Here is a 14,464-nt window from a genome sequence, read left to right on the forward strand (position 1 = left end):
AACATCGATCGCACATGTACTAATGTGCACACAATATATATATATATATGGGTGTGTATGTGTCTGTATATATATGTCAGAGAATTTTACGAAAGCGTTATCTCCCTCGAGAAAGGGCATGCATTCTGGCCCCTCGACGCCGTTTCGAAATGGCGAAACAGATCTTTTTTACTGCTATCCTCGTTTTCCTCTCCGTACACGTTTCTTGGGAGCCGAGATTCGTGGACTTCTTGTCTTTTATCACGACTTACAGATTTCTTTTATTTTTCTTTTATATTTTTTTTCCTTTTTATTCCTTTTTTTCTTTTCTTTTTTTTCTTTTATTTTTCTTCTCTCTTCTTTTTTATTTCTCATCTTCACCCAGATCGTACGACTGCGATATATGTACTTACATCAAGTTTCTACATATTTCTAAGCACGTTTTTGGTGCCACATGGAAGCTTAGAATATTGTTCTCCGTAAATTTCCTATTTTCTTATACTTTATACATTATAAATCGACTTCATAAAGACTTAAGGATTATTATTTGTTTTCTTTTATTTTTTAAAATCGCGTTATGATTATTCTTTTTTATTATTGATACATTAAAACATCTTCATATTTACAGAAGTTATTATACAACGATAATAATGAATACGGTTATATTTGAATCGTAATTTTTTTTCGATAGTTATAACAATCGTAGAAAAAAAAACGTATCAAGTATAGAATTCGAATCTCATAGGAATATAATTTTAAGTAAATCGAGCATAGAAAAAAAGGGTGTGGCGAATCTTAAATGGCGATGTCACATCCATTACACGTCTATATATTTTCCGGTCTCCGGTTCGTCCTACCTTCCTTCGCGGAAGATTTCTCTCCTTTTATTTCCTAAGAGTTTCCGTGTTCTTTTCCGCTCATCGTCCTCTCCTTTTCTCATCGGCCGATGCCAGCTAGCAAGCCAGCTAACGTTTGCTAGCTACTACTACTGCTACTACTGCTGCTACTGCTGCTGCTACGCGGCACAGATGCCGACAATATTACTTGCTCTGGTCCCTTTTATGGATATTGCCACGCGACTCTGCCACTATATCTTTGCGTTCGTATGCTCGTATATGTAATAGTTTAATAATGTATATATACTGCGACAACCTTACTTCGCACACACATACAGACTTATATATATATATATATATAAACTATATAGCTATTTTCGAATAAAATAACAAGAAGTTTCACACGAAATGAGAATACGAAGATAGCTTTCTAAAGTAATAGTAATAATCCATTGATGCGTTTCATCTTTTAGATTTACTCTTAACAGAAGATACTATTTTACAAGTAATTTTGTACGATACAATAAAATTCTCGTTTTTCTTTCGATTGGATATTCAATAGAAATATTTGAAATTTGATTACGTAAATTTTCGGTAAATTTTGATCGGTGCTCGATCGATTGTTTTTTCATGTTCTCCATTTTTTTCGCGTTAACGATACGATCTTTTAAATAGTTCGTTAATAGGCTCAATTGGTCGACGTCATTTTGTTAGATATTCAACGAGAATATTTGCAATTTTATGAATAAATTTTTGTCTTTCGAAGTTTTGGACGCTTCAAGATTTCCCAACACTTTGTACTCCTTTATTACAGGGGTGAGACGATACTTGATTATCCCGACAACTTGCTATCTCATGAATATTAATAACTTTCTCTTTTTTGTTTATTTAGAGAGTTTAAATTGGAGAATTTTAATTAACAGCGATGGCTAATAATGTTAGATCTCTTTTATATATATATCGTATTTCATAATAAGATATCTTCCATTCCTATAAAAGAAATTTCATATTTTCATTGTTCTTAAAACGTAGTATATTTTTTTTTAACTATAAAACATTTCTAAGATCCGAAATAAAACGTTAAAGTGCATAGAAATATACTCTGATATTAATCGAGTAAGAATGGATATAGTTTGTTCTTCAAAGACATAAACTAAAGGAAGAGTGTCCTCTTACTTGTTGTCTATATCCTTTATGAGCGGACTTCTCGTGAAGGAGAAGACACGAGTAGCCTTCTAGCGAAGACAGTAAAAGACTAATTGGCACTTTACGAAGGAGATTATCTAAACAACTTATAATAATCGTTTGGAGAAGGAGACACAATTTTTCTCGTTAAATCGTTTGACTCGAGACGGAAGAGGTTGGATATGATCGTAAAAAAAATTATATCGACTGCAGCTGGTAAAAAACCGAGGTCGACTATAAAAGAAAAAGAAAAAGAAAGAAAGAAGGAAAGAAAGTAAAAGATAAATTCGAAAAAAGAAAGAAAAAAATTGTATAAGCTCTGGTAACGATATCTTTAATACCACTCTCGTGTTAATAGTTTTTTTTATGATTTCAAGGAAACTCTTGGAAAAAGATATATATGTATATATACATATATATGTTTTTAATGAAAATGTAATAAAGATAGGATCATATGAATACTTCTGTAGTACTTCTCGAAACTTTTTAATTATTCTTAATACTTTTTAACGAGATCACAAAATAGGCTTAACTTTTTATAATTATCTACAGGCGCTTCGATAATCCCCTTTTACCATCTCTATGTTCTAATATAATATTCATCATGGAAATTTATGTATACATATTTAATTAGACGTATCCATCGTCATTATGTATATAACGTCCTTTTTCATACTTTGTAATTTAAAAATCTACCCATTCACTTATTTTCGCGTATAATAGTATTTACAGAGAAAAGAGATTTACTTTTATGTTTGTTATACGTGAACAGATATAAATAATTTATGTTAAATTTATATATTCCCATATAGAAGCTCAATTTAACGAGCTCGTTCAAACCGATCGTGCATCTTTAAATGTATACCTGTGAGTTTGCGAGAAGCTCTTTTTACGAATCGCAGGATACGCGTACTATCGATCGTTCCCTCTCCATCGAGCTTCCTCTGTCTCTCCGTACCTCATTTCACGACGTGACTTCTACCAGCGTGCAAGGATAGGATATATGAACAGGGTTGAACGCAAGAGAGTGAGGAAGAGAGAGAGAGAGGGAGAGACGAGAGAGATAGTGAAAGAGAGAGAGAGATGTCATCGCGCATTGCATGGCTTTACGAGTCCGTCATCCACCTTTCGACCTATCATACATTAAAAGTTATCCGAGAAAGCGTAAAATTAAGCCTAGACAATTTTGATTACATTTTTGTGCAAATCAAAATCGTAGAAAATTGGTTTAATTTGTTTATAATTTAATAAGCTCTGTTAAAACTCTGCATTGCGATAAGCGTACTGTGATATCAAAGGTTTTTTATTTTTATCTCTTTTTTTTATTTTTATTAAAAATTAATTTGAAAATTCTAATTTTTGTCGTTTTCTTTTTATAAATTCTAATGTTAAATCATAAATAGAAAGATCTCTAAGAAGTTAAAACACGCGTCAACTTTTCCTCTTTTCTTTTTTTTTTTTTGTTTTTTTAATCGTTCGAAAATAGTCTCAAAAATATTAATTGTTCAGAGACTTTCTAGCATTGAATTTATAAAAGAAAAAGATTCGATTAATGTTCTTTTTTGTCGTTTGGAAATAACTTTTTGAAGAACTCTGACGTCGAGATTGAATTAAAAACACAAATTATTCTTTGCTTTAGTTGATTGAAAATAATTTTGAAACGTCCGATTGCTTCACGATTCCAATATTGAATCTACAAGCAAACAAATCTTAGAAACTTGAACCCAGACTATTCTAAGTATAGCTCGAAACATAAGATCGATTTTCCCGTAATTGTGCTTTTACCTTGATCACTATTTACAACCAAGTCTCGCATTACCTTGATTATTCGCATCTCGATTCGTGGCCGGTACCGAGCCGTACTACGAGTTGTACGAGGTGTACTATATCGGGAACGCGATAGCGTAGAGATAGTACACGGGCTCTATCTCCAGCTAGGTATCTTTCGACGTTTTATCGCCGTCGTAATTCAGCTCGAGACAGCTCGCGAATACCTTGGGCCTCAGCCGGACCAATTTACTGCCCTCCGTTTTGTCGATACTCCTGCACGCATCCCATGCCCTTGTTCATTTCTAAAATGAAGAGTATTGTTTCTTCTAATGCAAAATATAAATAAATAAATGTTTGATAAACAAGACAAACGATTCTTTTCTTTATCTCAACGCATTATACGTATCTTTGATAGTAAAGAAAAAAAAAGGAGAAAATAGAAAAGGAAATATAGCTATACGTTTAATTTCCTTTTTCTTGTAAATTATTTAAAAAATATTTATGTATTTATGTATTTTATATAAATCAAAAAGAACGTGGGTATATCAAATTTTTGTTACAATTTCTATTATTTTCTGTGCAATTTGATCGAAATGTAATGTCTGATAAAAGTTTCGTTCGGTTCGTTTACAGATTCAGAACAATCACCGGCCGTTTATCTGAGAGATGATCCACTGTTCGGTACATTGCAGTTGCAACAACACAGTGAGCTCCGAGCTCCGACCGCGGAACGTGCAGCTTTTTATCTCGACGCAGCAGTTGCCGGTCGTCAACGAGAAGATGGAGATGCTCACATGCTCTATACTTTACACGTGTATCAGTATAGCGTGGCTGGCAAGGGTGGTGGTACGTAAGCTCTTCTTATAAATCCATCAAAAATATTATATTGTTGTAGCTGGAAAAAAGATAAATCGTCTTTATTCATTTAATATGATCTACCAACAACTAGAAAACATTTGTCTGTCAGATATCGCTAGTGAAACTCGAAAAATATACCAAAATATACCAGAAAACATCTACAAAATGATATAATTTTATCTTCTTTTCGTTCTTTTTTTTTTTTTTGTTATCTTAACTAACATGATGAAGAATGATATTCTCACTCATCATAAATATTCTCTTCGTCATTTAAAGTAGCTTCTAAAAACTTTTCAATCACTGTAAGAAAAATTTCAAAGTTATTGTAAATATCTTTTTCCATGATCTTATCGTCAATGAAAAATATTTTCAATCCGCAAAATAACACACAAAATTGTCGTCGTATCGTCAACCATATAATACCAAAGTAAACAGTGCATGCTTGCAAGTTTAGTGACGATAAATTATGGTTCATATACTATTATGAATGCGGTAATTAAATGCAATAACGACGCTTTTTAAATGCAAAATGTTAATTAAAAGATACAATGAAGCCATTAGTTTTACGTCTCTTGAAAAACGGAAACGAAAACTGAGAATGATATTAAAAATTACATTAACGTAGTTCGTAAAAAGAAAAAAGAAAAGAAAGGAATAGTTTCTAAAAAATATCTTGAAAGACGAATGGTACGTGATATAGAAAGATAATTTCATTATCTTCATTTAATAGTCGCCGGTGGTAGAAGCAGACTACATCTCATGGACCTTGGTAATTCCGACCGTGGTAAATCGTCCGGTGGAATACCACTTTCGGGTCTGGGAAATATTCTCTTAGCCATTTTCAACGGACAAAAGCACTTGCCGTACAAGGAGCATAAGCTAACCCAATTACTGAAGGAATGTCTCGGCTCGTTAACGTGTCATGCGGCAATGATCGCCCACGTATCTCCGAATGCACAACATTATACCGAGACTCTAACGACCGTGCAGTTGGCATCGAGGATTCATCGGATGAGACGTAGGAAGATTAAGTTTGTCGGTGGTGGTACACAGGGTACCGGAAGTGGTGGTAGCTCGGGCGAGGAAGCAGCCAGACAGAACAGCGAATGTGATCCAAGTTCGAGTGATCTTTCAGCAGATACCGTAATCTACGTTGGTCCATCCGCCGATGACGCAACCGACGGAGAACATCCACCGGTTTACATTCCTAGTTTGAATTCCGGTGATAATCGTTGTGCCATGGGTAGAGTTCTTCGTGGTTCAGCGGCTGAGAGACCTAGTAAGATACCTGAGGAAAGGAGTCCGGCACACAAGGCCACGAAAATAGCGAAGACTTTAACGCAAACAGCTTCGAAACAAACTTCACCTGCTCACAGTGCCACGCCAAAGGCCAGTCCAGCGAGAAAGATATCTTCGAGCAAGGTTTCGAGTTCAAAGGTAACCGACTCGCCGAGTAGTAAGATTCCAGTAGCCGCTTCGAGTGGTGCTTCGGACGAACAGTGGATAGATGGTCCAAGAATTTCAAAATCAAAGGTTGCCGAGGCTAGACACATGTTGAAGGATTCTCATCATAAACGAGAGACTTGGATAGACGGACCGATGCAATTGACCGGTCCCCCTCTCTTACCACTTCATACTCAACAACAACATTCTTCCGGTTATGGATTCATGGACAGCCATAAGAAGAGTATGATAAGGAAATGGGTGGAAAATCAGTCGTCGCAAATTCAAAGATCTAAGCACGCTCAGTCACGTATGGAACCGTTAAAAGGCACTGGACAATCTTCTCAGTTCAAGGAAATGACGACGTTCAAAAGTTGTTCCGCCACTGTTGACGACGACGATACCTCTTTATCAACGGCTGAGAGTGATAGTCTGAAAGCCAACGAAATCGAAGACATCACTGAGAAACTCGGAGCTAAACTAAATCTTCTCAACGTCAAGTCAAACACCGATTCGGGATTAGACTTAACAGCTAGCCCAGTTATGGACGATAGCGTTGATAGAGGAAAGTTAGATCTTCCGGAGGATGAGGATGACGACGAAGAGATAGTTGTACCACCCCCTTTACCTCTGATCGAACCTCTTAGCAATGGAGTTAGCAGAGAAGTCTCAATGGAAAGTTTGAATCTTTCTCACAAGGACATTGTACTACCATCCAGACACTCGCTCTCATCCGAAGACGAAATCTTAGAAATTGTTGAGGTAGAAGATTTAGAACCAGTGCCAATGCAGGATTCCTGTCTTCAAGTCACGGAAGAGGACATTGCCATGTGTATGGGAGAAAATCCTTTACCAGAAAGCGATCAAGAAGAACATCCTTTAAGAATTCTAAGCCAGGAGAATCTCACGGTTGTCTCTACGTTTACTGGTAAGCTTTTAATCTAAATCTTTTTCTAGCTTGTTATCTTCCGCTCTAGTTTAATTCTCTAAATCATCTAATAATTCAAGAGAAATAACCGCTTTTAAAAAATCATCGGAAATACGTAGAAAAAGGAAGAAAGTATGCCGGTGGAATTTTTAAAAATGTGAAATACTTTGATGTGGGAATTGAATCTAATAAAGATTTCATCTTGGAATGTAACCTAAGAAGAAAGTTAATGTAGTAAAGATTCACTTCCTTCGGTTTCAAAAAGATACTATAATTCTCAAAGCTAACCGTTAAACACATTTTGTAACTTCGTACGATATCAGCCATTGGATCTTTTGACCAGTGTCCGGTAAAGGACACTAACGTCCAAAGAAAGAAGAAGAAAGATGGAAGAACTAAGTTAGATGTAATTACTTATCTACCTCAGAGAGTTTTCTCTTTTTTCCTCTTTCGTCCTTCATCTCTTTCTTTTCAAAGGATACATACGGACAGATGGACTTTCGCTCTTATCCACTTTACTATCCTAAATACGATACGTAGAAAGAGACACGAAAAAGAAAATAAATATCCTTTTCAGACTCAATGTCGGTGATGTCAGATACGGAACGCTACAGATCTCATTACCCGCCGCCTGTTGGTGCTGGTGTAATGCCAAGGCCATATTTCGACCATGAGGATTTCTTAGAACAAGAGACCAGGCACAAGTTCGATCAATTGGCACGACTTCACGAGCTCTACCAAAGCAAGCTAGCTCTCGCTAATGTCTCGAATTCAGCGACGTATCAAAGAGAGAATTCGTCCACTGTGAACTCCCGAGAAGCTCCATGTAAGTTACATTTTTTTAACGTTTGAACAAGGTAGAAAGAAAGAAAAAAGAAAAGAAATTTTTTTTAAATATCCGATAGAAGATCAACCATTTCGTTTGGAACAAGTTCGAATATGTGAGTTGACGTTGTTCTTCTTTTCGAAAGATTATTTTTGAATTAACATTTTATCGCTTCATCAAACACTTTAACATACACGTAACAGTCCAGCTGTTTTCGTTACTAACACTTGACGAGCAGCCAGGCCTAATTGTTCTATAGCAAGAAACAAATTAACGCAGGACAAATTCCAGCCGCCACCATCTTCCGTCCGCCATCACGCTGTCAGTCATTGTCCCTTACGGACGTCTTATTCAACGACAATGCGAGCAATCATGGTAGTATCTACAGCGAGCCCGCATATATAGCTGGCAAGTCCGATCAGGAGAAGATATGTGACAATTGTCGTCAAAGTATGTCAAGACCAGCGACAGCATTTTATTGGTACCCAAGTAGCGTCGCTCATCTTGCCAGTCCAAGAAGGTACTGCGGCAAATTAGGCGAGTGCAATATATCTAGTCTGAGGCATCCAGACGGTGCTTCGAATCCTAATTTAAAGGAAGAAATCGAAAGGATACCTGGAAACGGTGCTTCGGGCTCGGATCCTGAGGAGGAATACGTTGAGGCAAAGAAACTCTTCACTGCGGCGGAGAGATCGGAAAGGACGATTACGGGCAAGTCTGATATCGAGGAGGACGTTAAAATTCAAGGTAAAAAAAAAAATCTTCAAGGCTAACGAATATTTAACGATCCCTAAAGTGTAACACTCTTTCAACGTGTTCTTAACTTGTGAAAAATCCTTCAAAAGAATATAAAATCTTCTCAGATTTAACAAGTTGACGTTGGCGTGTTGTACCATCGATCTCTTTTTTTGTTTTGTTTTTCTCTTCCTTCTTTATACATCCATTTTAAAGCATCCCATTGTCGACGTGTTAAAGAATATTTCTTCCAATTCTATATTCTCTTTCTTTCATCTTTCAGCACCATCCTCCGGTAGAATGCAACGAAAAATTCTAAGTCTTGGTTCCTCGTTGGGTCTCAACAAAGAGGGTTACGAATCCGACGCCGATTCAGCAGCACGGGCAGCTAAATTGTCACCAGCTACTTTGTCCAGACATCGTGCTGAAAGTTCGGGATACGACAGTGTTGTAAGGGACAGTGAGACCAGCAGTATCGCTAGTGATTCTTCTAGGCAAACCAGTGCTCTTCAAGAACATCAAGGTAATTAACTCCGTGTCTACTCGAGATTGACAAACCTAATGAAAGAGATATCGTCGATAAATAAAGAGGGAAGTCGACGAAAAAATCCTCTAAAATTGCTCCCCCCGTACGATGTTGTTCTCCTCAGGTGGCGCACTGGGCGTTCTAACCTCGACGTTGTGCGGGTGTTTCAGCGGTGGAACGGCGGGTGGCAGGGCGCGTGCTCCGGGCACGGCTTCACTCTCAGCAGGTGGCACGGCATCCGGTCGAGCCACCACTGCTGCCACCGGGGATACTCGTTTACACAGGCGAGGACGTGGACATCCTGGACAAGCGCGCGCGATTGCGTTCGGAGCCACGTGGCACGATGTCCAAGATACACAACCTGCGACTGCGCCAGCGCCTTCTTAGGCACGAACTCAAAGACGCCAAGAAACGATTGATGGTTCCCGACTGTCGTTGGAGTTACGAATGTTAGTAATTTGTTCTTCATTCATTTAACAATAAAATTATCAATCTTTACATCACCGTCTGTTATTGTCAATTTGACTGTTCCTTGAACAAAAATATACTCCATTGATTTCGGTAATCGTAAGAAGAAAAAGAAATTTGAAAATCCTTTTGATAAGTTTAACAGTTTCAAAGAGTTATTGTTGCTCGTATTCATTTAGCAAGCTGATCGTTAAATAATCTCATTATTATTAATTGTTTCAGTGCACGTGGAGGACAGTATGGACTGGCGTGACCCGTCCTTTCTCGAGGCTCTCGAAGCTGAAACTTGTATACTCCAGAAACGAGTAGAAGCTTGCAAGAGTCATGTCCTCTTGGTCACCTGTTTCGATTTCTGTCCTCAACGCTCCTCAACGAGTAACGTCGCTTCGCCGCAAGAAATAAATATCACCTAACGTAGATTCGGATCAGCGCGTACGACCGCGTGCTGATCAATACCGATACCGGTTAACCATCTTAACATGCGTCTTCTGCTCTGCCTACGATCGAAATCTTTTGTTTTCTATGATTCGCTAGGTCGGCGATAGAGTTAATAAAAGATAGAGAAGAGAAGAGACGAGCGAGGTCGTCGAATAAAATGCGTCACCGACACCGGCGCCGATGTCGCTCGACTCCGTCCAGAATAACTGTTATGGTTAGTCAAAAAATCGTCGTATCCTCGTCTTACCATCGCACGTCGTTGTTATCCTTTGTCCAGTTTAAGCGCTACGGGAAGAAAAATGAAAAGAAAAGAAAGAGAAAAGAAAAATAAAAAGAGAGACAGAGAAAAAGAAAGAAAGAGAGAGGGAGAGAGAAATGCCTCCACGATATTTTAACCTTTCAATTACGAAATCACGAAGGAAGGAAATCATTTTTTCGCGAATCGATCTCGTATCTCTCAATCGTCTTTAATTAATCCTAACATTGAATTTATCATTGAATATTAAAAAGCGTGTTTACTATCATACGATGACCTTGCTTTTTGTAGATGAAAGGTTAAAGGGACGGCACTGTACACACATGTACACATCGGTAAATATACTTACGTACGCGCACACGCACGTGTCTTCTTATTGGAGTTGTTAGAGACTATATCGAATATATATATAAATATATATATATATATATTATATATAAATATATAAATAGTATATATCTATGTATTCGCGTTACGATTTCTCGACGTTCGAGTTTCCTCGGTTCTTTTTTAAATGGCGTACGTCGAGTTTCAAATGACTCCCCACAATCGAGATAGATAAAAGATGTTATTATTATTATTATTATTATTATTATTATTATTATTATTATTATTATTATTATCATGACTATTATTATTATTACTATTAATATTATTATAATTATTATCGTAATCATTATTATTACTATTATTATTATGAATTATTGTTACGAAATGTAGAGAGCGCTCGACAGGCGATTATTATATATAAATGTTTATATTTAATTTATTCATTTTTAACGTACAAAAGATAGGTGCTGCGTTTATTATCATTCTTAATGCGTGTATCGTTCGTTGCACTTCGCGTTTCAAGTAAATGAAAATTTAAAGAAAAAAAAAAAGAAAAAAAATAATAATAATAATAAAAAGAAAAAAAAAAGGAAATAGATTCGCACTGCCGTTGATCGACCGATATAATAACGATAACTTTACCGAAAGCCTTCCGACGAACGTAAAGTAGCGTTTGTTAAATTTTATTACGAACGAACGGACGCGCTGTTGCGTCCTTCTCCTCGTATCGTTCGTTCTAGTCGCGTTAGGCAATAATATAATCGATTAGATCCGTACTGCCATACTGACCGATACGACGTCAATGATAGAAAAGGAAGAAAGAAAAGAAAAAGAATGAAAACAATACACGACTTCCAATATAAAGACTGTCGGTGAATAGGCCGAATTTTTAGCGTTTCAAAACGATGAAGACAAATAGAGAGAGACGATCGATTTATTATGGATTTACTAAAAAATACATTCTTCGATGAGATTATTTAACGTGAAACTTATGCGATTAGAAACGTGCCATGAAAAATGTGTGAGGTGGACTTTTCTAATCGAGAACTCGATTGTTTCTTTCTAATCGTAAAAATGAAATGAACGGAAAAAGAAAAAGAAAAGAAAAGAAAAAAGTACATAAATAAATAAGCAAAAAAGCAATGTATAAATATCAAAGTTCGATCACCATCGTCATAGAAATCTCGATTCATGTTATTGTAAACGAGTCGTAGATATAAAATAGAAAACTGCCAACGAGCAACATGCTACTGCCAAAAGGGAGAAAGAGAAACAAAAAAAAAGAAAAGAAGAAACGGAAGAACGAAAAGAAAACGAGAGCACGATAAAATCATTTTTTGTACGATTTAAGAGTTAATGAGAAAAAGATTAAAGTAAAGGTAATGAAGAAAAGAAAGAAAAAAAGAAAGAAAAGAAAAAATTAAGGAACTGCGACCGCAAGCGAACTAACTTAAAATATACACGCACGTTAATTCAAGATATTATCGTAGCTTTAATTGTTATCGGCAGTTATCGCACTTCGTAGGGTTCTGTAACTTCACGTAGAAAGACGCTGATCGTGGTGAATACGAGATTAAAAAGAAAAAGAAATAAAGAGATAGAGAGAGAGAGAGAGAGAGAGAGAGAGAGAGAGACGGAGAAATAATTAGAAAATTGCATTTGTAAAAATGAAACTCGTAAGAACACGTGTAAGGAATGAAAATATATCTCGTTTTCGATAAAACAGGAAAAAAGGATAAAATATAAATAATAACAATAAATAATAAGAATAAAAAAAAAATAAAAAGAAGAAAGTCAAAAGGAAAACAATTAGATTAGCCAAGACTTCTCGAAAATATCAACGTTGAGAATATTTAAGAGAAAAGACAACGTACGGGGTTAAGAAGTGGACGGTCCCGAAAAGAAGGGAGAGAATGAAAATAGGCGGGATAAAAATAAATCGGTATACCAGTAGGCGGTTAAAATGCAAAAATAGAGATTCCAGCATTCGAATGCGTGTCGCGGCGAACCGAGATCCGATAACTATCAAAAACATCCCCTCTCTTTTCGTCTTAATTTTCGTTTCGCATATATGTATCTACCTCTCTTCAATTTTCCTTCGTGCATTATGTATATATAAGAATAATGTATCTATGTATGTATGTACGTATGTATGTATGTATGTATGTATGTATGTATGTATGTATGTATGTATGTATGTATGTATGTATGTATGATCGAATAAGCAAATATGCTCGATCAGAAAAAAAAGAAAATGAAAAAAAAAAACGAAAGAAGTTGACTAATCGTAAGAACAAATTCTTTGATTGGTGTTTCGAGCTTTTAGCCTGAAATTCGAATTTTTGTTCCGCCCGTTTCTTTTTTTCTATTACACATATACACATACATACACACACACACACACACATACACATGTACATACATATATATATATATACATATATATATATATATATTTTATATTTTCAGAAAAAAAATGTAATAATCACCTAAAGTATGTAAGATAAAAAAATTTCAATTCGACCTACGTAAATAATATCTATAAGTACGCAAGTAAATGTGTAAAGAGTATTAGAAAGTGGTGGGGTGAAATGAAAAGGAGAGTGGTAGTGGGGTGTGATGAAGAAGAAAGTGGTGGGGATCGTTGGTTAATCCATGAGTCTATCGTTGAGACGTGCGCAGTTTTCTTTCGACCTTGGTCCTTGTCGTTACATTTACTCACACGATCCACGTCCTCGATATAAACAAATCCTTGTTAACGAATATCAAGATAGTACAATAACGATAAGCAATGATCTCTTTGTTATTTTTCTTAATAACAGATTTCTATTAGTAAAAGGCCGATACACGTATTGCATGCAATGAAATAAGCTAACTCTCTTCGTAAGAAGAAATCAACTTTTTCATTGTTAATAGTTTTAGATTTATCTTTAACCGAATGATTAAAAGAACAAACGAACGAACGAACGAACGAACGAACGAACGAAGGAACGAACGAAGGAACGAACGAAGGTGATATATAGATCTCCCGATCGATATTTTTCTACGTTTTTTACATTATGATTTTCACGAACGATCTCGATCTCCGGGCGAGGGCTTCCAAAAAATTGAAAAAAAAAGAAAGAAAAAAGAAAAGAAAAGAAAATATTTCTTCCATCTTGTCGAAGGACAGCCTCGAATTTTTGAAACTTACGATTTCCGTTCTCTCGTCGTCGCCGTACGCGCGTGTCTCGATCGGAAAGCCACTGCCAAGAGAGCGTGTGTCGAGTCCGTCTACCGTGAAATAGAAAAAAGAAAAAGAAAAAGAAAGAAAAATGAAAGAAATAATAGTATATAACAAAGGATGAAACGATCTAAGGAATATAATAACGCTATCCATTAACTGATTGAAACGGTAGTAACGATCTATAACGTCCCACTGATCAAAACCACGCGTCTCTGTATATATATTATACTACTTGTACCATATTTATATTTTATATGTACAAATTAGCCATGTAATTTCTTGTAATAAAGACGAATTTGCAACGTAGATCATCGTGAGGAAGATTGAAGGATTCAAAGAGAAAGGAAGAGAGAGAGAGAGAGAGAGACGGAAGAAAGAAAAGAAACATGGTAAAAACCTTTTCATTTAGTATTTTATTTTCAAAACAAATTCGAATCTAATTTAATGGAATTGAAACGATATATACTAATGTAGTTTCAACTGTATGTATTTGCTAACGAAGTTTGTCTCTTACAACGAAAATATCAATATTAATGAATAGTTGGAAGATTGAAAAATCGAAAAACGAAATGATGGAATAAAGTAAGATCGTGTTTTCTCTTCTCTTTTTGCGTAAGAAACATTCCACGTATGGAAGAAAAATAAAATAATGTAAACAAA

At 36.0% G+C, this 14,464-nt stretch overlaps 1 protein-coding gene across 3 annotated transcripts in view; it reads left to right on the forward strand.

The window, feature by feature from the left end:
• Positions 1-14,464, forward strand: part of LOC127063363 (uncharacterized) — a 295,061-nt gene extending 280,597 nt beyond the window's left edge. Inside the window, exons 8-14 of one of the 3 annotated variants that reach the window (XR_007781325.1) lie at positions 4,404-4,616; positions 5,359-6,999; positions 7,577-7,825; positions 8,117-8,572; positions 8,844-9,083; positions 9,211-9,535; positions 9,777-9,917. Coding sequence is in view for 2 of the 3 variants with exons in the window: in XM_050993079.1 (XP_050849036.1) it covers positions 4,404-4,616; positions 5,359-6,999; positions 7,577-7,825; positions 8,117-8,572; positions 8,844-9,083; positions 9,257-9,535; positions 9,777-9,967 (3,269 nt within the window). In the remaining variant the exon portion in view is untranslated. Of the gene's footprint in view, positions 1-4,403; positions 4,617-5,358; positions 7,000-7,576; positions 7,826-8,104; positions 8,573-8,843; positions 9,084-9,210; positions 9,536-9,776 lie in introns of those variants that run through there. The other 2 variants (XM_050993079.1, XM_050993080.1) reach the window with 2 other exon arrangements.

This window comes from Vespula vulgaris, chromosome 4 (genome assembly GCF_905475345.1).
Source record: "Vespula vulgaris chromosome 4, iyVesVulg1.1, whole genome shotgun sequence".
In the NCBI taxonomy this organism is placed as follows: domain Eukaryota; kingdom Metazoa; phylum Arthropoda; class Insecta; order Hymenoptera; family Vespidae; genus Vespula; species Vespula vulgaris.